This window comes from Nerophis ophidion, linkage group LG05 (assembly GCF_033978795.1).
Source record: "Nerophis ophidion isolate RoL-2023_Sa linkage group LG05, RoL_Noph_v1.0, whole genome shotgun sequence".
NCBI classification, from domain to species: domain Eukaryota; kingdom Metazoa; phylum Chordata; class Actinopteri; order Syngnathiformes; family Syngnathidae; genus Nerophis; species Nerophis ophidion.
The window spans coordinates 51,887,354-51,912,277 of NC_084615.1; the positions used below are offsets into that span (position 1 = coordinate 51,887,354).

General features: G+C 40.9%; 1 protein-coding gene across 1 annotated transcript in view; it reads left to right on the plus strand.

The window, feature by feature from the left end:
- The first annotated feature begins 2,224 nt into the window (after positions 1-2,224).
- The window catches only part of LOC133553373 (gamma-aminobutyric acid receptor subunit alpha-2-like), a 118,261-nt gene continuing 95,561 nt past the window's right edge, over positions 2,225-24,924 (plus strand). Inside the window, 2 exon segments of the mRNA XM_061901496.1 lie at positions 2,225-2,306; positions 14,427-14,528. Coding sequence (XP_061757480.1) covers positions 2,251-2,306; positions 14,427-14,528 — 158 coding nt within the window. The 5' untranslated portion in view covers positions 2,225-2,250.

Here is a 24,924-nt window from a genome sequence, read left to right on the forward strand (position 1 = left end):
CCATGCAGGGAGTCAAAGTCATGGAGAAATAGGAACAAATCAATAGTAGAAATTTTACAAGACTTGACGAAAAAGTGGAAAATGGTGTCGGAAAATGGTGAAGTAAGTGCAGTCCAGTGGCATTGTTTGACATTGTGACTTTTGCCACGCCCACAATTCGTGGACACTAAAGATGGGTCAAACAAAACTTAACGTTTTCAGGAAAAGTTGTACAGTTGGGCTTTCCTTGGCTCGTTATGATGCAGAAGGGAGTTTTGTATTTTTATTACAAGGCAATGAATCAGACAAACTCACACTATCCATCCAACCATTCATCCATCCATCCATTTTTTATCGCTTGTCCCTTTCGGTAAAATCATGACTCACCTTTATCACTTCTAGATTTAGACATTTGAAAAAAGCTAACAAAAAATATAAAGCAGACACAAACATTAATACACATTGGCATTGAAATTGTCTTGGATTGCGCTACAAACATGACGCTACTACCAAGAATGTATCAGGGCGGATGCAGGTCCGATGCAAAGGAAGACCGACGAAAGAGTTTTTTGGAAGGAATTTTTGGACAAAAAATCATGGAAATAAAATTTGTGATTGTCTTGGAGTTCATTCATAAGGCTCTGTGGATTGATGAAAGGAGCTTTAAATCCAAAAGAAAAGACGGTTTGCACCCTGGTTTTTCCTGTTCCAGAGGAAGGTTGCTTTTGTTCTGGACTATCTTGTTATTTGTGTGTAATACAGATGTATTGTCAGTTTAGAGTGCATAAATGCAGCGTGAAGAGGTTTGTGTACGCTTGATTATTCGCCTTTAATATACCTGCTTTACTCTCTTTCATGTCATTTTGTTCGGGGGTCCGGATTAAGCCGGCATTTTCCATTTCTTGAGCTACATTCTTGAATAAATCTGTTTCTTTTTTTCTACCATTAATGCACTTCAACATTTTCCGTTCTTTTAATTTGTGAAGAAAAATAAAAAGTATTCTCCTCATAATAATTGTTGTGTTATGTTTTTAATGAATGGCATCTGCTTCCGGGTTGTTTCTGCTGCCTTGAGACGGGCGTATGCATGATACAAAGGGTCCTCTCCGGCCGCGCACACCCCCCTCTGGAAATCTGGTTGCCAATTTCCTAATCCAGGTGTGTTAGTCCGACTTTTGAAAAACCGAACACGATCCGATTAAGGTATTTCCATGGGCTGTAGGAGGCTTTATAGCCGAACTATTTGAGAAATCTAACTAATTTAGTTCATGGACACGTACTGTGTCTGTGTGTCTTCGTCAGTGTGTGTTCTTGTATTTCTACGCTTCCTGAGACATCAACAAGGAAAAGTACCTTCCATATGAGGACCTGTGAAGAAGTTTGGACCGAAATCATGGTCGCAATACGGAAAACCATTGAGTCTAATAGAGAATGTCTCATTTGCACCCCTGGTGGTTAAATCTATCAAAATGAGGATGGTCCCAAAAAGGAGGGATTATCAAATTGACTTTGTGTCGCTTTTAAAAGTGCTCCTTCTCTGGCCAACATATGCAATAACAAGTATGTGTAAGAAATTGAAATGTGCCCCATTTGGCCAAAATTAATAGTAATTTAAAAAAATATATATGTATGTAGAGACATACTGTAATAACAATGTACATAATGAAGATTAAAAAACAATTTCAAACAAGAAAAAAAAACAAAGCTTCCCTTGTTTTATATTTTCATAGTATGTTTATATTATTAATGTTGTAAATACAAATCTTCATATATCTAGAAAAGGTGGTTCTAAAGCTGTAGGCATTTTCTTTAGGTCTCAAGAAGGTAACAAGGTGTGTGTGTGTGTGTGTGTGTGTGTGTGTGTGTGTGTGTGTGTGTGTGTGTGTGTGTGTGTGTGTGTTGGTATTTCTACACTTCTTGAGACATCAACAAGAAAAAGTACCTTCCATATGAGGACCAGTGAACAAGTTAGGACATAAATCATGGTCCCAATACAGAGAACCATTGTGTCACGCCTGTAAGATTATGTTTTGTTTTTTGCCATGTTTGGTCAGGTTATGTTTAGTTTTTTGGACATTTAGTTCTGTCTTTGCACTTCCTGGTTTGTTTTCGTCTCCATGCCAACCCATTAGTTTCACCTGGTCTCCTAGTCACGTCCCGGTCCCCAGCCTCACACCTGTTTTCACTAATCATCACAGCTGCTATTTAAGTCATTCTTTTTCTGTCTTCGTCCTGGCATCTTCACACACCTACCCATGCTGCACCTCTTTCATGCCCTGGAGCACCTTCTATGCCTTCCATGCCATTGATCCATGCCTCCTGTCCATGTAAGTTTTGTATTTATGCCTCAGTGCAAGTTTTGTTTTATGTCTTTAGTCATGTCATTGTGCTAGTTTTGTTTTGAGTAGTTTATTATCCGCCATTGAGCACGTCCTTGGTTTGCCTTTTTGTAGTTTGTTTGTTTATAAAATAAATTAAACATGTACTCACGTCCACGCCTGGCTCGTTCCAAACATTCTCTGCATCGAAGAAACCTAATCCAAGTCACAGTTTGACACATTGCATCTAATATAGAGCAAAATACTATAGTCCGTGAACATTGCTCCAAAGTCAGGATTTTGTGTGTATAAAAGTAAACATTGACAGGTGCAAAGGCAGCAATATATGATAAAACACGATGGCAGCTAAAGAAGGACTTCCCCATTCATCCCCGAACAGCTGATTTTACGACTTGTGGTGCTGCTGTAAGACAACCCGCGTCTGATATAGGATGAACAAATACACTACGATACTAAGACTATAGTGGCCATTAACAGTTAGCTTCTACAGCTGGGTAGCCCAAAGTGCGGCACAGTGGCCATCTGTGGTCCGGGACTCGTTTGTCATTGGCCTTAAGCACATTAGAGTGTCCGCCCTGAGATGGGTAGGTTGTGAGTTCCATCCCTGGCCGTGTCATTCCAAAGACTGCTTGGCACTCAGCATCAAGGGTTGGAACTGGGGGTTAAATCACCAAAATGATTCCCGTGCGCGGTCACCGCTGCTGCCCACTGTTCCACTCACTTCCCAGGGGGTGATCAAGGGTGATGGGTCAAATGCAATGAAAAATTTTGCCACACCTAGTGTGTGTGTGTGACAATCAGTGGTACTTTAACTTTAAATACAACAAACAGAAAAATATAGCTTTAATTTGCACCCCTAATGGTGAAATGTATTAAATTAACCAAAAGCTTACCTTTTTAATATTTGCATAGTATGTATATCTTATTGTTGTAAAAAAACAAAACCTTTATATATCAAGAAAGGGTGGTCCTAAAGAGGTAGGCATTTTTCTCAGGTCTCAAGAAGGTAACGGTCTTCTAAAGATCCCGAAAACTCATTTTAAAACCCGTGGAGACCTAGCATTCGAGGCTGTAGCTCCCAGACTCTGGAACAATTTGCACCAGTTCCTTTGTGATCTTCACTGTGTTGAAACTTTTAAGAAACATTTGAAAAATTCTCTTTTTAGTAAAGCTTTAATAGTTAATGCACCTTTTAACAACCATTTTTAATCCACCTTGTATCCTTTTTATGATGTTGCCCTTGTTTTAAATTGAATTGTTGTTTTACTTCACATATGTTTTGTGCAGCACTTTGTGGTTTTATCTGTGAAAAGCGCTTTATAAATAAAATGTACTTACTTACTTATTTCCATCCATCCATTTTCTACCGTTTGTCCCGGGGGGCGCTGGAGCCTAATCCAGCTGCATTCGGGCAGAAGGCGGACTACACCCTGGACAAGTCGCCACCTCATCACAGTACTTACTTACTTACTTTATAAATACAAGAGTGTGTGTGTGTATGCGCGTGTGCGAGGGTCCTGGGAATGACGTAAAGTGCATCCGGCAAAGGCCTAGTACCTGACTGCCCCCGAGCCAGGGATACGGTGTAGGCCTCAACGGCGGAGCAGACGGAAGACGGTAGATGTAAGAACTTCCACAACGGCTGCAATGGCGGAAAAAGGCACCCCCACACCCATGTGGGCCCAGTTATGGGGAAATAACGACCCAAGACCTCAACGATGGAACAGGCGGAGGATGATCGCTATCCCTATGGAGCGTCAAAGCGGCCGGAATGGGGGATGAAGACTGCAGTAGAAAAGGGTCCCCAGTCGTCTTGGACTCCATGCCACTGGACCCTGACCCGCATCTGTCAAGGATCGTGTGGTGACTGTCTGTGCACCAATCTCCCCACGTTAAACAAAGTCACGCACAGGCATCCTCCATAAAGGGATACCCCCTACCAGGAGGTAGTCAAACTCGCTTCAAGTGACCGCCGATGATGATGTGTGTGTTTGTGCGTGTGTGTGTGTGTGTGCGTGCGCCCCTTGGGTGAATCACAACTGACTTATTTATTTATTAAGAGAACTGTTGTGTTTAATAATAATTGATGTGAATGATATTAAAAATTGGGCAGCACGGTGGAAGAGGGGATATTGCATCTGCCTCACAATACGAAGGTCCTAAGTAGTCCTGGGTTCAATCCCGGGCTCGGGATCTTTCTGTGTGGAGTTTGCATGTTCTCCCCGTGACTGCATGGGTTCCCTCCGGGTACTCCGGCTTCCTCCCACTTCCAAAGACATGCACCTCGGGATAGGTTGATTGGCAACACTAAAAATTGGCCCTAGTGTGTGAATGTGAGTGTGGATGTTGTCTGTGTTGGCCCTGTGATGAGATGGCGACTTGTCCAGGGTGTACACCGCCTTCCGCCCGAATGCAGCTGAGACAGGCTCTGGTAGAACAGTGGTTCTCAACCTTTTTTCAGTGATGTACCCCCTATGAAAATTTTTTTTAATTCAAGTACCCCCTAATCAGAGATAAGCATTTTTGGTTGAAAGAAAGAGATAAAGAAGTAAAATACAGCACTATGTCATCAGTTTCTGATTTATTAAATGGTATAACAGTGCAAAAACATTTGTAGTGGTCTTTCTTGAACTATTTGGAGAAAAAGACATAAAAATAATTAAAAACTTGTTGAAAAATAAACAAGTGATTCAATTATAAATAAAGATTTCTACACATAGAAGTAATCATCAAGTTAAAGTGCCCTCTTTGGGGATTGTAATAGAGATCCATCTGGATTCATGAACTTAATTCTAAACATTTCTTCACAAAAAAAGGAATCTTTAACATCAAAATTTATGGGACATGTCCACAAAAAATGTAGCTGTCAACACTGAATATTGCATTGTTGCATTTCTTTTCACAGTTTATGAACTTAAATGTATATTTTGTTGAGTATTATTCAATAAATATATATATAAAGGATTTTTTAATTGTTGCTATTTTTTAGAATTTTTTTAAATAAAAAATTCACGTACCCCTTGGCATACCTTCAAGTACCCCCAGGGGTTTGCATACCCCTATTTGAGAACCACTGCCGTAGGAAATGGATGGATGGATGGATGGGTATTAAAAATTGAAAAGCGGAAGTGAACACATGTTATGGAGAGGGGGAAAAGGATTGCTTATTTACTCCTTCTTGGACATGTAAAGAAAAACGTGACGTGTGATGCGTCATGTTGCACTGGCATACATGCTAGAAAATCAACTTCAAACCACCTAAGCCAGTGGTTCTCAAATGGGGGTTACTTGCTTATGGCTTATGGTAGTCCATCGTATCCGATGATGACTTCCACTTCTTCAATTGGTGGGTTTTGAGGTGACTGAAAAGTCCAATACGAGAGCCACATGGTCTATTGCAATGGGGGCATATGAAGATAGTGTTTGTTGTGGTCTTGGCTGCAGGGCCCATCTTCCTCCTCTGGCGTTTCCCTTCCCTTGCTGCTCTTCTCTCCTCTTCAAAATGTTGAAGACCTGCATGACAAAGTTGCCTCTAGAGATGGCGAACTGAGGCAGAGCTTTCCAGTTGTGTGTGTTGTATTCCACACCTCTTAAGAGTTATTTTCAGTTGGTCCTTATATCTCCGCTTTTGGCCTCCTGCAGATCTCTGGCCATGATGAAGTTAACCATACCGCAGTTGTCGCAGAAGTCTATCAACAGGCGTTCTGATGGTGTGGCCGGTCCATTGCAATTGGTACTTGAGAAAAGTGGCCTCCATGCTCTTGGTACCAGTTTTGCTCAGGACTTCCGTGTGTGGCACACGATTATGCCATGGCAGCCCATGGATCCGCTGGAGACACTTGATGTGGAAGTTCTCCAGCTGTTGGATGTGGCGGCGATACAGGGTCCAAGCTTCACAGCCATATGATAGTGTGGAGACACAGATGGCTTGCTAGACTGCCACCTTGGTACGTATGCTGAGGTCTTCGTTCACATACACCCTCTTACGGAGTGTACCAAAGGAGGCTGAGGCAGACCCTATTCGATTTTGAACATCATTGTCCATGCTGCAGTTTTCGGAGAGGATGCTCCCAAGATATTTGAAGTCATGGACTATTGCTAGGGACTTGTCATCGATGTTAAAGACAGGTGATGGTGGTCGAGTTGGCGGAAGGGAGTTCCACTGGCAGAGTACTTCCGTCTTTATAGTGCACAGTTCCCAGCCGCACTATCTTCGCCACAAAGAGATGGAGCCTAGTGGCAGGGGGGAAACCCAGGACAACCAGCTCCTCTTTATAGCTGCAGGAGGCCGCCGGAACCCTCAGTCTGTCGTGGCCCACCTACGTGTGCCTCCATCACAGTGCTTTTCTCTCAGTGCGTGCTCCCCTAGCCTTTTGTCTTCCTGGACTTACCCGCAAGGCAGCGGGTTAATCCCCTACCTTTTAGCCTAAAGTCGCAAGACTCCAGTTACCGTGTGCTGCCACGAGGAGGAAAGGTGAGGGGTCTTGGTGAAGGAGAGGCTATGTACTGACCTCTGAAGGTTTACGCACTCGGCTTCCTTTACCCAGCTGGGTCGTAAGTGGCAGGAGCTACGCGTCCCATGCATCACTACATGCAACGTCTGTCGAGCATGCTGCACTAGACGCATCTCTACACCCCGTGGTTCCCAAATGGGGGTTCACGTACCCCTGGGGGTACTTGAAGGTATGCCAAAGGGTACGTGAGATTTTTTTTTTAATATTCTAAAAATAGCATTAATTCAAAAATCCTTTATGAATATATTTGTTGAATAATACTTCAACAAAATATGAATATACGTTCATAAACTGTGAAAAGAAATGCAACACTGCAATATTCAGTGTTGACAGGTAGATTTTTTGTGGACATGTTCCATAAATATTGATTTTAAAGATTTCTTTTTTGTGAAGAAATGTTTAGAATGAAGTTGATGAATCCAGATGGATCTCTATTACAATCCCCAAAGAAGGCACTTAAAGTTGATGATTACTTCTATGTGTAGAAATCTTTATTTATAATTGAATCACTTGTTTATGTTTCAACAAGTGTTTAGTTATTTTTATATCTCTTTTTCCAAATAGTTCAAGAAATACCACTACAAATGAGCAATATGTTTGCATTGTTATACAATTTAATAAATCAGAAACTGATGACATAGTGCTGTATTTTACTTCTTTGTCTCTTTTTTTTCCAACCAAAAATGCTTTGCTCTGATTAGGGGGTACTTGAATTAATCACTGAATCACTGAAAAAAGGTTGAGAACCACTAACCTAAGCAAATACACGCCTGATCATGAGCATAATCGATATTGATCCCGAACAAAGTGCAGTCCCTCCCAGGATGGGGGCAGGAACTACCTTTAGGACCCAGTGTGTGTCCTCCTCCTCCTCGCACAGGAGCGTGTAGTTTAGTGCGGAGATGAGAGGACTCAATGTGCTCCTTCTTGCTTATCACGACTCCCATCGGCAGCTGTGAGGACGATGCTCAACACCTTTTGAAATATATGTATATATATATATATTTATATTTTTTTATCTTTATTTATACATATATATTTGTATTCTTCCGTTCCGAAGCAACACATTAGTGTGATTTAATGGCAGCGATGGCATTCCATGTGAGTGGACTATGACGCGCCTCTCGTCCTCCTGTCAGCACATCAGGACTCAGCTGCGCGTTCATGCTCACTTCTTCTCCTTTGCATCTTCGACGCCCGCGGCTGGACACATCACTTACTGGTGCACTTGAGGTGAGTGCCTGCGTGGAGGTGGGCGAGCGTGCATGCGTGCGTGCGTGCGAGCGCGCGTCGTGACACACACATCCATCGTGACACGGCGTGGACAAAAGCGGCCATTCTTAGCGGAATTTGTCTAAATAGCATCTTCTATGTTTTTCCGTTTCATGAAAAGTGGCGTTGACGTGATTTAGTATTTTTGGCAGCAGCGGTGTGTGTGTGTGTGTGTGCGTGTGCGTGGGACGTGTCACAGAATACTAATTACCCAGGGTGGGCGCATCGAACCAAATATCGATAGCGTCGATATCAACGGCGGCTTTATTAAAGGATCGATACGAGCATGATGAATTTCACATGTTTTGAGGGGGATGACAGTATATTGTTTTTTCATTGATATAATGACACATGTCAATATGTGTATTTGGAATTAAGGAACAATTGCTGGGAAGTACTGTAAGTAAACATAAATAGGGCAAACACACCATCCTGTTTAATTCTTCAGGCAGCGTTTATTACATATACTATAGAGTGGTTCTCAAATGGGGGTACACGTACCCCTGGGGGTACTTGAAGGTATGCCAAGGGGTACGTGAAATTTTTTAAAAATATTCTAAAAATAGCAACAATTCAAAAATCCTTTATAAATATATTCATTGAATAATACTTCAACAAAATATGAATGTAAGTTCATAAACTGTAAAAAAAAAAATCAATCCATCCATCCATCCATTTCCTACCGCTTATTTCCTTTGGGGTCGCGGGAGGCGCTGGTGCCTATCTCAGCTACAATCGGGCGGAAGGCAGGGTACACCCTGGACAAAAATACAACAATGCAATACACCCTTTGTAAATATATTAATTGAATAACACTTCAACAAAATATGAATGTAAGTTCATAAACTGTGAAAAAAATACACCCATCCATCTATTTTCTACTGCTTATTCCCTTTGGGGTCGCCGGGGGCGCTGGTGCCTATCTCAGCTACAATCGGGTGGAAGGTGGTGTACACCCTGGACAAAAATACAACAATGCAATATTCAGTGTTGACAGCTAGTTTCTTTTGTGGACATGTTCCATAAATATTAATGTTAAATATTTCTTTTTTTGTGGAGAAATGTTTAGAATTAAGTTGATGAATCCAGATGGATCTCTATTACAATCCCCAAAGAGGGCACTTTAAGTTTATGATTACTTTTATGTGTAAAAATATGTATTTATAATTGAATCACTTGTTTATTTTTCAACCAGTTTTTAGTTATTTTTATAACTTTTTTTCCAAATAGTTCAAGAGAGACCACTAGAAATTAGCAATATTTTGCACTGTTATACAATTTAATAAATCAGAAACTGATGACATAGTGCTGTATTTTACTTCTTTGTCTCTTTTTTTCAACCAAAAATGCTTTGCTCTGATTAGGGGGTACTTGAATTAAAAACATGTTCACAGGGGTACATCACTGAAAAAAGGTTGAGAACCACTGACATATACGGTTATGACTGCACTTATGATTTGAGTTTATTTCGAACATGTATCTGCATCATATAATCCCCATTCTCATTTCTCTGTACAGCATGTTCGAAAAGGAGTAGGAAGAAGCAAAGTTTATACCCCTTTTCCTTTTCATAGCAATTACTGACACATGTGTTCCTCTTCTCATCTTGTAACACAATTTACTTCATCCATCCATCCATTTTCTACCGCTAGTCCCTTTTTTTGGGGCCATGGAGGGTCGCCGGTGCCTACATCAATGAATTCTAAATACAACAGTTCCAGTGAGTCAGTCATGATTCACATTGACACACAAATAATGTTATTTCCACAATGTTTATCAAAATTATTCTCCATTGTGCTTTGTAAATACTGTCGTTTGAACATCCATCCATTTTCTACCGCTTATTCCCTTTTGGGTCGCGGGGGCGCTGGTGCCTATCTCAGCTACAATCGGGCGGTGGGCGGTGTACACCCTGGACAAGTCGCCATCTCATCGCAGGTCGTTTGAACAACCTCTTAAGTTGGATCATATTAGTACATGGTTTGAGTAAGGTGTCCTGTCAACAACGAATAACAAAAGTTGCCCTGGAAGTCATTACACAATAAAAGTAACAGTGTAGAATTTGACATTTAAAGAAAACAAAATAGTGTATTGTGCAAGGATAAATGTTATATGCCAAAAACTATTTGAATACGGGGGAAATTTCCTGCAGCGAAATCGAAAATACATTTGTGCAATGATAGAAGATGATAATAATGTCTATATTTGCATTTAAAAGTAAGAGACAGTTCCTGTAAATAAATAAAAGGGAAACACACCATCGGTTTGTTCTTTGGACAGCGTTTATTTTTAAACAACACTTACAAGTAACTCAATGCAGCATCGTAAAGTTTCTGTCAATAATTGTTACATCAAAAGTCACTTCACAATAATAGTATCCGATTTGTATTAGCTAATTAATGAGACCTGTTTTGTTTGGAAAAAAAACAAAAACTGGAAGTACATAGCTTGTGCTATGACAAATGTTAAATCATTTTTGTCAACATTTGCTTTTGAAAAGAAGGGAAATTCCCTGGAAAGTTACGGAACATAATTAAGTAAAAAAAAATCCTTGTCATGTTCTTTAGAAGTAATTTATTTTCACATCAGTAGTTTGTCTGTTTCAAAAGCTAAAGCAATATCGTAAAGTGTTCGTTAAGAATCATTTACGACAGTTGCACAGAAAGTCATTTCACAATAAAAGCACAGTATAAGTTTAACAGCGGTCATCCTGCACATGCTGGAATCAAAACTGCAGTGAGCACAATTTATTAATTAATATTATTATGTTTCGCCCGGAAAAGGGTGGAGTGCCATCTCCGGGTTGGGGAGAAGACCCTGCCCTAAGTGGAGGAGTTCAAGTACCTAGGAGTCTTGTTCACGAGTGGGGGAAGAGTAGATCGTGAGATCGACAGGCGGATCGGTGCGGCGTCTTCAGTAATGCGGACGTTGTACCGATCCGTTGTGGTGAAGAAGGAGCTGAGCCGGAAGGCAAAGCTCTCAATTTACCGGTCGATCTACGTTCCCATCCTCACCTATGGTCATGAGCTTTGGGTCATGATCGAAAGGATAATATCACGGGTACAAGCGGCCGAAATGAGTTTCCTACGCGGGTGCCGGGGCTCTCCCTTAGAGATAGGGTGAGAAGCTCTGCCATCCGAGAGGAACTCAAAGTAAAGCCGCTGCTCCTTCACATCGAGAGGAGCCAGATGAGGTGGCTTGGGCATCTTGTCAGGATGCCACCCAAACGCCTCCCTAGGGATGTGTTTAGGGCACGTCCAACCGGTAGGAGGGCACGGGGAAGACCCAGGACACGTTGGGAAGACTATGTCTCCTGGCTGGCCTGGGAACGCCTCGGGATCCCCCGGGAAGAGCTAGACGAAGTGGCTGGGGAGAGAGAGGTCTGGGCTTCCCTGCTTAGGCTGCTGCCCCCGCGACCCGACCTCTGATAAGCGGAAAAAGATGGATGGATGGATGGATTATTATGTTTAAACTCGGGCTGTCAAACGGTTAAAAAATGTAATTGTGGTTCATCACAGTTTGTTTACATGTAACTCAAAATTGGTTGCAATTAATCGCAGATAAATGTAATTTTTCATCATTAATAAGTGTACACTAGACAGATCATTTTCAAGGTTTTATGATGGACAATTAGTTTGCTTTAATTAAATAAACATTGGGCTTTTTTAAACAGCTCAACATCAAAAGTACATAAGCAAGCTTTTAAAGACATATTAAGAATTACCTGCAGTGCCTTGGTGTCTGGACAGATTTTGTATTTTGTAGGAATGCAAAACTTGTATTCCAGCTGTAGAAGCACTTGACTTCAGAGGGGAGGAGCTACACCATGTTTACACACCAGTTTCACGTATTAACATGAAATGTGGATTGTTATGATTATGTTTTGATCGTCAAATATGTTAAGTAATATAAAATGTGATATTTCTACCTGAATAAATGCTTCTATGTTGTACATTACATGTTGTACAAGTTAATGGTATACATATCTCTGTAAGACAATGTCTTAACCTTCTCTATTTATTAATAAAATGTAATATTCAGCCTGCTAAACATTCTGTAATTGCTGAATATCAATCAGACCAGGTTATAAAATAATATTTTTCCAATCTGCCAGAAAACTTTAAGTAAAAATATCCCACGTTACATTACAAAACATATTTGACAAAGCATAATCTTAACTTAAGACCATTTTTCATTTTGTTACGTAGTTACAAGGATGTGAAGCGTAGCGCTATTATTGTGAAGCCAGAAGTGTGTGATTGGTATGAAAAGGTGTCTTGACATGTTTTGGTGAAAAGCTCAGATAAAAATTACTTTAGACTTTCTCTCTACCGTCTTCTTTTTCTGCTTAGCTTTTATTCCATCTTAATAAAACAGTACGAGTAACAACCTACATTTTATGGTCTTGATACACTTAACTGTAATGTAAAGATGGATGTGAAGCTCCCTCCTTCTTACAACCGGCAAAGGGACCATCCAATGATGTCGTCTCATGTTGATTTAAGATAAAATAGTCTTGCCTTGTCAACGAATTAATTGCTATGGCTTTCTTTGTCCATTTATGTCCGCTATTTTTGAGCTTGTGGCGCAACAGTAACAGGATGCCATTACATTTCCCCACGCTACGGAATAGGATGAGGGACAAAAAGGTGTCAAGACACATACACGTCAATCGCACGTTAAAACAATGATCGCCGTCTAAAGGTACTTATAGAAACCCAGTAACCTAGGGGTTAGAGTGTCCGTCCTGAGATATGTAGGTTGTGAGTTCAAACCCCTGCCGAGTCATACCAAAAACTATAAAAATGGGACCCATTATCCCTGCTTGGCACTCAGCATCAAGGGTTGGAATTGGGGGTTAAATCACCAAAAGGATTCTCGAGCGCGGCCACTGCTGCTGCTCACTGCTCACCTCACCTCCCAGAGGGTGAACAAGGGGATGGGTCAAATGCAGTTTCACCACACCTAGTGTGTGTGTGACAATCACTGGTACTTTAACTTTAACTTATCTTAACGTTTTAATATTGCGTTAACTTCCCTAGTTTAAACCTTTGTACGGATCAAGGGTCTCAAACTCAATTTACCTAGGCGCCACTTGATGCAGAGTCTATTTTTTAAATATTTCTTAAAAAAAATCTTTTTAAATGTCTTTATTTTTATTTATAACACATAATAAAATCAAAATATAAATGAACAAAATGAGTATTAAAAAAAATGTGAGGAAATGCTAATTAAACAATAATAATAAAAAAAAAATAACGGTTTGAATCGGTCCAGGTTATCGGGGACTGTTATTACTGACGGACAGGTGTCGCGGTGCGATTGCAGCCAGGCACGTTAGAAAACCCTCATCTCCACGGCAACGTCTGTCGCTTTCACTCATTTGCCGCTTTTCCACTAATGCAGGGGTAGGCAACCCAGAACGTTGAAAGAGCCATTTTGGACCCAAATAACAAAAATCGTCTCTTTCTGGAGCAAACGGGAGAGGGGGTTTCTCTGCTTGCATCACACAAGTGATGTCAATGTTCAGCCCTCGAGAGCCACATACCACACCGTGATTGGTAGATTCCTTTAGCGCCATTCATACAAAACTCGCTTGCTGCACTAACATTAAACTTTCATATTAAGGTGGGGGCTTCAAAATAAAGTCTCGCGGGCCGCAATTGGCCCGCGGGCCGTGTGTCTGAGACCACTGGTTTAGATATTCATACACCAGGGGGGGTGGCAATGGGAGCAAAGTGAGTCAAGTGTCTTGCTCAAAGACACAACATCAGTGACAAGTACCAGGAACTCTCAAGCATGTGGAAGACTGCCCTACCATGTGAGTCTGCCCCCATTGACGGAGAGTTAGTGGAGCAGTGGCAGCTAATGAGCTAAAATTTGCAGGGTGGCATTTGCTACCTTCATGTACATAAAGAGTATAATAACAACATACAGTGTGACTTGTAAGTAAAAAATGATATTGTCAGAGTCACCCTAACTGCTAGTGCAGAAAAGACACGACTCCTGTGGTGTAATCATCTTTTTTTTATTACCGGTAGACTTTTAATTTGAAGGCCTTACTTTGAGTTAGTGATCTGAAATATTTCAAATAAAAAGTATTGGTATCAGTGTCAATATTTGCAATACTGGTCCTGTGTGCACTTGGTATCAGATCGACTGCATAATTCCAAGTATCGACTAACACTACTAATTGCCAGCATCTCCTCCTCTCTTACACCCCCCCCTCTTCCTCTGCTCCTTCCTCTCTGTCGGTTGTGTCCTGCATTGTATCTTGATGCGGCGCATGCGATCAATGAAGAAGGTCTCCTTGTGGTTGCAGTGGTGGTCCTGGTCGTGTCGGTGCCCAAGCAACCATGTGGAGCACCAACAGTGCGCCTCTGCTCTTCTCCTGCCTGGCGCTCACGGCTCTGTGGAGATGCAGGTGAGTCTCATGGGATTTGGGGAGATACCTGGAAGAAATGACGTGTTAGTGGACCTCCATTTCTCTCAACAATGCGTGCTGTAAACCTGAAACAATTGATGTCTACAATACTCTTCAATAGACTAATGCTGTCTTTAATAACAACAATTCAGTCAAACATGAACCTTTCGGCACGCAAAACTTACTGTGTACCGTATTGCTTTACTTAACTGCAGAGAGTAGCTGGCATGTGTTAGGGTTTGTTACGCTAAACCCCGCTTATGGCTATGTGGCTTGACTCCAACGAGTTTTATTCTTTTCTCTTTTTTCTTAACTTGTTTAAGACTGTGCCGTTTATGTTAACAACCCGTCTGTGGTCTTAATTCCAAAACAAGACTGCTTAAATCGTTCACTTTTGTCAACTTAAAAAGATAGAGCCAAAGGTGTCCTTTCTGTGAAACTTATCCTTGTTTAAGTCTACGTGTTGTGGTATTGGTAGCTTTAATAATGCTAGCCTGTTTTAGATGGTCTCGTTTATGCTGACCACCCATCTAACTGTGTTACTAATCCTGAAAAAAGCCTGTTTAAGTTAGTCAGCTTTTTTCAACAAACAAAGAGAGAGCAAAATGTGTCTTTTCTATGAAAAACAGGTCAGTTTATGTTGACATCCATCCATCCATTTTCTACCGCTTGTCCCTCACGGGGTCGACATGTGTCGTGGTATCGTTAACTTTTTTTTTTCCTAATCTGTTTTAGACTGTCCCGTTTATGTCGACAACCTGTCTAAGCTGCCCAACTCATCAAATTTTGGTCACCTCTGATCTTATTAAAAAGTGCCTGCTTAAGTCAACCGCGTTTGTCGACGTACAGAGTCTACCGCTTTTTTTGACTTCAAATGCGAGAGCCAAAGGGATTACTTCTATGAAAAATTATCCGTTTATATCGACATACTATTTTCAACAAAAACATTGCTAACCTTCTATAAAGAATTATGTTTATGTCGGCAACCCGTTTAACTGATTTCGTAATACTAAAAAGTGTTCGCTATAGTCGGCCTGCCTTTGTCGACATAAATTGTGAGAGCTACATTGGTCTTTTCCATGAAAACTAGGTCAGTTGTAGTATAGTTTACTGTATTATTGTCAGCCTGTTGTAGACGGTTATGTTTATGTCGACAACTCATCTTAGTTGCCCAACTCATCAAGTGCTGGTCCCCTGTTTTATCGTTACTAAAAAGTGCCCTCTCAGGTTGACTTATTTTGTCAACGTAAAATTTGTGATCCAAAGGGGTCATTAGGATGAAAATGGGTCAGTTTATGCAGTGAAAGGCAGTAACAAGCTACATGTAGCTAAGCTATGTAGCCCAACTACATTTTCCAGTAGCTTGGTGGGAGCTTAGCTACTTTAACCAGTAGCTTTTTCTTTAGCTTAGCTACTTTTACACCCATGTGACTAGGTAGCTTACATCAAAGCTATGCGATACAAAGAGAGAAAATGGACTGCCAATTCAGGCCCCTAAAAAATACGGAGAAAATACAATGACCTGGATGAATGAGAACGTCCATACATGCAGAGAAAATCCATGCTGATTGGTTGGTGTTTGTACGATGAGTCACAATTGGTTAAGGTTAGGGCGAAACATTACGGGTTGGCTAATCAGAGGCAATATAAGGCGGGTCATCAAAACTAGTAAGCAAAATCATAACAGTTACGCATTCATGTCACATGACGACGAGGGAGTGAGCACTACAGGAGGAATCCCTCCCGTAGATTAGATTTTTCTTTTTGTGATGTGCAGGAAACTCACAATGTGTGTCCTTGGCCATATTTAGACAAATGTATATGTTTAGAGAAAACAATGGCTAAAACCTTAGATTTTAGTTGTTTACTCTGTAAACCAAAATCATAACTGCTCTCTTCATCTCAGACATAGAACTCAAATTTAGGAACACACATTAAGGTGAGTTGAGTTCATAAAAAGTTTTACTGCACATAACCATTACAAACTGTTCCAAACAACACACAAGTCATTGTTTTTTTGTCAAGATATAGATAGATACTGGTTTTTACTATAGGTAGAGAAAATGAATAACATTATAGGAGTGGGCCAAAGAAAAGGTAAACTAGATAAATACATACAGTACTTGTAGGGTGTACCCAGCTCAACGACAGGTAATTAATAGTAATGGACCCTTACTGGGTCCATTTGTACACTCTCAGTTACAAACCCCGTTTCCATATGAGTTGGAAAATTGTTTTAGATGTAAATATAAACAGAATACAATGATTTGCAAAGCATTTTCAACTCATATTCAGTTGAATATGCTACAAAGACAACATATTTGATGTTCAAACTGATCAACATTTTTTTTTTTTGCAAATAAACATTAACTTTAGAATTTGATGCCAGCAACACATGACAAAGAAGTTGGGAAATATGGCAATGAATACTGATAAAGTTGAGGAATGCTCAACACATATATGGAACATCCCACAGGTGTGCAGGCTAATTGGGAACAGTTGGGTGCGGGTACTTTCCTGGCCCGCCTGCAGTCCAAACCTGTCTCCCATAGAAAATGTGGGGCGCATTATGAAGCGTAAAATACGACAGCGGAGACCCCGGACTGTTGAACGACTGAAACTCTACATAAAACAAGACTGGGAAATAATTCCACTTTCAAAGCTTCAACAATTAGTTTCCTCAGTTCCCAAAACGTTTATTGAGTGTTTTTAAAAGAAAAGGTTATGTAACACAGTGGTGAACATGCCCTTTCCCAACTACTTTGGCACGTGTTGCAGCCAAGAAATTCAAAGTTAATTATTATTTGCAAAAAAATAAAAAATAAAGCTTATGAGTTTGAACATCAAATATCTTGTCTTTGTAGTGCATTCAACTGAATATGGGTTGAAAAGGATTTGCAAAAAATTGTATTCCGTTTATATTTACATCTATCACAATTTCCCAACTCATATGGAAACGGGGTTTGTACGTTAACATTGATATTATCATGTAGGCCTATAGATATGAATTCCATTAAAGGTGCCATATGTAATAATGTCATGTCAAGTCATCATTAAATGACCCTGATATGTCAATAAGCATGAATAAATCATGGTCTTTTCGAATAACTCTATAACTGATTACAGTAGCTCAGCCGGGATATAACCATTTCAAAATAAGATTTACAGCGCCAAAATCCTGTTATAGTTTTAATTTCGATGCCCCGCTCTCCACCATTTCACCATTTAGAAACTCCGAGAGTGTATCACATTTAGGTTTCCGGTTACGCACCGCTACCTTCGCCGAGCTACTGCCACTGACAAAGTTACTAAACATGTCAGGTCTTAGTGAATCTAAAAGGCGTTGTTACGATTCTCAACTTATTCATGACAAAGCCAGGAAAAAAACAATGATTTGTATTGGAGAAGATTTCTTAGTTCTTGTAATAAATGGAAATTGACATTTCATATGTATACTATATGTGTAATATATTTAAATATATTGTTTGTCCAATACAGTCTAACGAAGCTAGAACGAAGCACCATCACACTATTGTAATGCTTAGCATGCTAGCCCAGTCAATGACACATCGACATATAGACTAACGGGGGAAATGTATGCCCGTTAGCCTGTATGTCGATGTGTCATCCAACTGACAGGGCAAAATATATTTTTGACAAATAAAACCTATGTGGATATTGGTATTGTCAGGAACTATTTCAGTCTCAATATGCTGATACGCTGAGGAAATGGGTTCCAACATTAGCACAGCTAATTGCGGTTTCTGGTACTGAAAGTGCATCAAACATCATAATGGTGTGCTTGGCACACCATTATGCATTAACTGATTTTCTACTTTGTGTATTGACATGGTAGCAGTCCATATCTTTTATACGTAACGTGGTGTGTGTGCAATTTGGGTTGACTCATGTAATTTTACTCTGCACTGAAAGATGGTGATGTGCGTACATGGAGGAGAATGCAGTGTGTCAGGTTGGATGCAACATGGAGTTATGCTGAATGAAATATGGCGGTAATTTGACTACTGGTCTTGACTTGCCATCAAAGTAGGCTTATGCGATATATAATATATTATTAAACATAATTATTTCGATGGGGGTCTGTGTGGTCATACTGGACATTTTAGCAGGGTAATGCCAACAATCTGTCCGGACTCTAGAAAAAAATATTGCTGCGTAACTTTACAAATATGTTTGGCTAATCAACATCAGTTACATGTGGCATAATTACTTTGTAAACCATTTTGCAAGAAGCATACACAAGAGAAACCTACAGCTTAAGACTCGTCGATTACCATTTAAAGTTCCTTGGAGTGGGATTCAGACTCGGCTGTGTTTATTGGCAACCTCAGTCATGGAGAATGGGTAGGGGACTCCAAAATTTTGACCGTGTTTGCAGTACCATTTCTGGCCACATTATTATACATCCGTCCATCCATTTACTACCGCTTGTCGTTTTTGGGGTCGCGAGGGGTGCTATCTCAGCTGCATTAAGGCGGAAGGCGGGGTACACCCTGGAAAGTCGCCACATCATGGCAGGGCCAACACAGACAAACAACATTCACACTCACATTCACACACTAGGGCCAATTTAGGGTTGCCAATCCACCTATCCCCAGGTGCATGTCTTTGGAGGTGGTAGGAAGCCGGAGAACCCGGAGGGAACCCATGCAGTCAGGGGTAGAACATGCAAACTCCACACAGAAAGACCCCAAGTCCAAGAATCGAATCCAGGACCTTTGTATTGTGAGGCACTTGCACTAACCCCTGTTGCACTGTGCTGCCCCAGCACACCTCAAGCCAGGTATTTCTGAGCATTCATGTTGTAGCTACCACAACAGGAACCTGCCACATCAAGTATCTAGGCTCCAACACAAATGACAGGAAGTGAGGAAAAAGACAATTTCTATGAAAACCTTTAGAGACCCCCAAAACATACCTGCTAAAGATCAATCTTTCATTCTCAGTGACTTTAATGCTAGGGTAAGTGCAGACTCCCAGGCAAAGCCAACTTGCCTTGGTCAGTTCAGAGTGGGAAAGATCAATGAGTACGGCCAAAGACTAGTGGAATACAGCACAGCAAACAACCTTTGTATTATAAACACCTTCTACAATGGCAAGGACCACTACAAGGCTTCATGGCATCAACCAAGATTGCTTTGCTGTAATTTGTCATTGTTAGAAGAGCTTACATTAACACTGTGAAATCTACAACGTCATATCACAGTGCAGACTGCAACACAGATAACTCGCTTATTGTCGCCAAGGCAAAATGCATGCTTTAAAAACGTACAAAAAACAAAGACAAAGAGGGAGCTAATGATTAACACAGAAAAGAGCAACCAAGAGGCAAATGTTTTGTTTCAGAAGCAATTTTAAGGTACTGTTAGAAGACATGGATGACACCACAACTGACGGGATGTGCTCTGGTTTAAGAGCAGCCATCTAAGAAGTCAGCTTCTTAAGCTTACAAGACCACGAGAGAATCACGAGAGGACTGGATCGAAATCAATGCATCAACACTGATGCCGTTACTGGAGGAAACGTTCAGCCCTCATGGTCCACAAGAATTATCCAACAGTCAGTACACTCAGTTGCTCAAAAGCAGCTAAGTCCAAACTACAACAGAAGATAAGAAGATGTGCCCACTACTACTGGGCGAATCTCTGTACAGAGATAAAACAGGCATCGGACACTGAAAACTTAAAGATAATGTTTGAGAAGATCAAGACTCCCCTTGGCCCACAAGTTATAAAGTTACACCCATAAAGTTACACCACTCACCTGACAGGACAGTTGATCACAGACAAGAATCAGCAAATAAACAGATGGGTTGAACATTATTCAAACCAGTTTTCACAATAATGTGCTGTGGACAACAGCAGGGCAGTGACCTGCAGAGGTCCTGAAAGAGAACAAAGACATTCTGCTTCCCCATCTTTACAAGTCGTCAACTGTATGCTAGAGTTAGGGTGAAATACCTCCCCACATGAGAGACACCAACATCATAACATTCTACAAGAACAAAAGTGACAAGAGAGACTGTAACAGTTATAGAGGCATATATTTGCTGAGCAAGACATTTGCACGGATCATCTTGAAGCGCCTCCAGAAGCTGGCAGATCGAGTCTTCCCAAGAAGTCAATGCCGGTTCAGGTCAGAACGCTCAATTATTGAGATGATATTCTCTCTCTGACAGTTGCAAGAAAAGTGCTTCGAACGTCGATGGGGCGAAAACATTTTACACAGTTGGTAGGTCAGGCCTGTACAGGGTGCTTCAAAAAGTCAGATGTTTACCTACTCTACTTAAACTGTCCATAATGAGATGAAAACATTGCTACTTTCTGACAGATTTACCGTATGTTTTGAGTTAAGCAAAGTTGTGTCCTGCCACCAACACTCTTCAGCATCTACTTTGCGGTGCTTCTACAGAACGCTTTCAAGGAGTTGCCCGACGATGTCTTTCTTCACTGGAGAACAGATGCATAATTATTCAACCTTGCACACCTGAGAACTAAGACCAAAACCACTACAACTGTTATAAGGGATCTTGTTTTTGCGGACGACGCAGACGTGGTTTTGCACAAGAAGACACTACAAGACATGTTGGACTGTCTGCCTCATGCGTGTCAAACATTCTCTCTGACCATCAGCACACAGAAAACTGTCACCCTGGCATTAGATGGAACAACAAAATGCAACATTTAGCTGAATGATTAACCACTTGTAAACGTTACAAAAATTCTGCCACCTGGGTTCAACTGTCAATGCCTCAGTTATGGACGATGAAATAGGGGCCAGGATAGGTAAAGCAGCAACATCCTTTGGTAAATTGACGAAAAGAGCTTGGAACAACAAATTTCTCACAATCAAAACAAAGCATGTATACTAAACACCCTCCTTTATGGTGTAGAGGCATAACCACTATATCCTAGGCAAGAAAATAAGCTACAGTAGATGTGTTTCAACAAAGATATATTTGCAAGATACCGCACGTAAGCTAGAACAGGGGTCGGCAGCTTTTACCACTCAAAGAGCCATTTTGACCCGTTTCACAAAATAAAGAAAACAATGGGAGCCACAAAATTCTTTAGAAATGTAAAATGAAATAACACTGCATACTTTGTGCTATGTATAAACCAGAGGTTTCAGACACACCTCAATACAAAAATGTGATGATAGCGGGGCCCGCAAGTTTTATATGAAGGGCGCTTGACAGCATCACACTTGCCAACCCTCCCAAATATTCCGAGAGACTACCGAATGTCGGATTAACTATTCTCGCGAATGTTTGCAGAATTTTCCTCGATTAACTATAATAGGGGCATCCTATGAAGGTGCTGCCTTTGGTGTCCCCTACAACACGTTCAATCAGCTTGTCAGCTCAGTCATGTGTCGTATGAGGTTTCTGCGGACACACGCCGACGATTGCAAGGCATAATTGTTCAACAGCCATACGGGTTACACTGAGGGTTGTGATATAAACAACTTTAGCACTCTTACTAATATGCGCCACCTGTGAACCCACACCAAACAAAAATGACAAACACATTTTGGGAGAACATCGGCACTGTAACACAACATAAACACAAAATAACAAATACCCAGAATCCCATGCATCCCTACTCTTCCGGGCTACATTATACACCCCACTAGCACCAAATCCCCCTTCTCCGTGCGTCAGTTGAGGTGGGCCTGCTTGGGGGGGGGTGGGGGGAGGGTTGGTGCTAGCGGGGTGTATAATGTAGCCCGGAAGAGTAGGGATGCATGGGATTCTGGGTATTTGTTCTCTTGTGTTACAGTGCCGATGTTCTCCCAAAATGTTTGGCATTCTTGTTTGGTGTGGGTTCACAGTGTGGTGCATATTAGTAAGAGTCTTAAAGTTGTTTATATTACAACCCTCAGTGTAACCTGTATGGCTGTTGACTAAGTATGCGTTGCAGTCACTGTCGTGTGTTAACAGGGGCTGAATGTAAAAGCGGGTGCGACAACATGTTGTAAAGGAGGTTAAAGGCATTGCCATCATTGCACACCCCCTGTATTGAAGTCCAGGTGAAAATTTGATAATGTTATCTCGGGTGATTTCTGAGAGATGCAATAAAATCCGGAAACTTCCCATAATAATCGTTGGGGTCGGCAATTTAGCAGCAGAGCCACATCAGAGTGATCAAAGAGCCGCATGCGGCTCCGGAGCCGTGGGTTGCCGACCCCTGAGCTAGAAGGACAAAATAACAAATGCAGAAGTATTAAGAAAGACAAATATTCAAAGCATGTTCTCAATCTTACGCAAAAAGAGACTCATGTGTTTGGGACATGTGAAATTGGAATAAAATGGATGACAGCAGATCCTCTTTGGAAAAATGGTCCATGGCAAAAGGAGAAGAAGACAACAAAGATTGAGGTACAAGGACAACTGCAAAAGCCTCATAGCAAAATGCAAAATCAACCCCGCTACATGGAAGGAAGTTGCTGAAAACCAAACATCATGGAAGATTGCATTCAACCATGGAATAACTATACTATATGAACAATTAGCCAGAGGTCAACAAGCAATGAGACTGAAAAGAAAGGAACACAACTGCCACCCGTGCAGTATATCTCTGACTTGCAAATTTTGCCTCAAAACTATGTCCAATTCCTGCAATTTCCTCGCACAATTTGGTATATTTGATTGACAAAAATGATTTACTAAAATGTGCAGGGAAATTGCAGGAATTGGACTAAGTTGCGAGGCCTCGCTTAATTCAGAATGATTGGTTGAGTATGCCTGAATTGCAACAATACCAATATCGCAAATTCTATGTGGGACTGATTTGGTGTATCACAAATATACTTTGTATTGAACCAAAGTACATACAGTTGTGTATTATTTGGACTATAAGGAACACTTAAAATACTATAATTTTCTCAAAAATCGAAGTGTGCCTTATAACCTAATGTAAGTAATAATGGTGGTCGTGCTTACCAACCTCAAAGCATGTTTATGTGTTAGAATGTGTAATGATACAATTGACCAGTAGATTCCAGTTCACTAAGTTGAGGTTCCCCAATGTTTTTTCCACTAGGGATCTGTTTATTGTATGCATTATTTTCACAGACCGGCTTTCTACGTGTGGCAGATAAAAACAGAAAAAAGTTAGCCTTTGGCTACCATCTGGCACATTAAAATGTTATGTATCCCTTAATGTGCACTGTCTCATGTACTGTAACAAAGGAGTTGTCATATACATCTAGCTTATTGGTGTGTTTTGTGGGACAGGCAAAAGTTAAGTCTGAGAAAATGTGGTGGTTTATACATTAATTATTGTTTCTGTGCGGCCCGGTACAAAATGCGTCACGGACCGGTACCGGTCCTTGGACCATTGGTTGGGCACCACTGCACTAAATGATGTAAGCTTGCTTATGAGTAGTAACCTAGCAACACCAAAATGTTGAGCTTTCATTAAGAATATAAAACATTACACACAGCGCTCAGAAATCTGTCAAAATGTTTTAGTACGACTTTGGTAAGTTATGAAACCGCACCGTATGATGGAACACAGAGCATTTCGGCTACCGTAGTTAGACGTACTGTGATTTGACATACGGGTATTATAATTGTGTGTGTAAGGACCGCAAAATACCATCAATTTGCAGACATTATATGGGGTTTTGTTTTGCAATATTATACAAAACCAAATTTTCCTAAAGTTTGGTTCCTGCTGTTGTGTATTTGGGATCTGCGTAAGTCCCGAAAATGTTTGCGCCTCCGCCATTTTAGTGGGCGCTGTAGTCAATAAGCCCCTTCTTTTCCTCTATTCTCTTGTTTTTGGGCATTCATCCTCGGATGTTGCCATTTCTAATACTTTCTATAACCTACTCATGACACGCCTATGCTTCATGTTTTGTTTTGGTCATGTTCGGTTTAGTTTTTTGGACATTTAGTTCTGTTTGTCTTGTTACCATGCCAACTCATTAGTTTTCATCTGTCATGTCTGATCATGAGTTTGTATGGCGATACTACCTTTTTCACTCCCTGTTTTGTCACCATGACGACCAATTAGTTCACCTGTCTTGTCTCACACCTGTTTGCACTTATCATGTTCATTATTTAAGCCACAGTTACCAGGTAGTCAGTCTGGCAACATCACCTCCTGCACCCATGATATCCAAGCTGCTTCTCATTCCCTTGTCTCAGTCACAGTAAGTTTTTGTTATTCATGCCATAGTGCAGGTGTTTTGTTTCATGTTTATAGTTTATAGCCTTTGTGCTAGTCTTTTGTTTCATAGCCCAGGTTTTGTACCTCCATTGTGAGCGCTTTTTGTTGGTTCCTGTTTTTATTTTTAGTGTTAAAATAAAGATGTCTTTACCTTCACGCCATTTCCACTCCATTCGCTTTGCACCTCGGGAAAACAA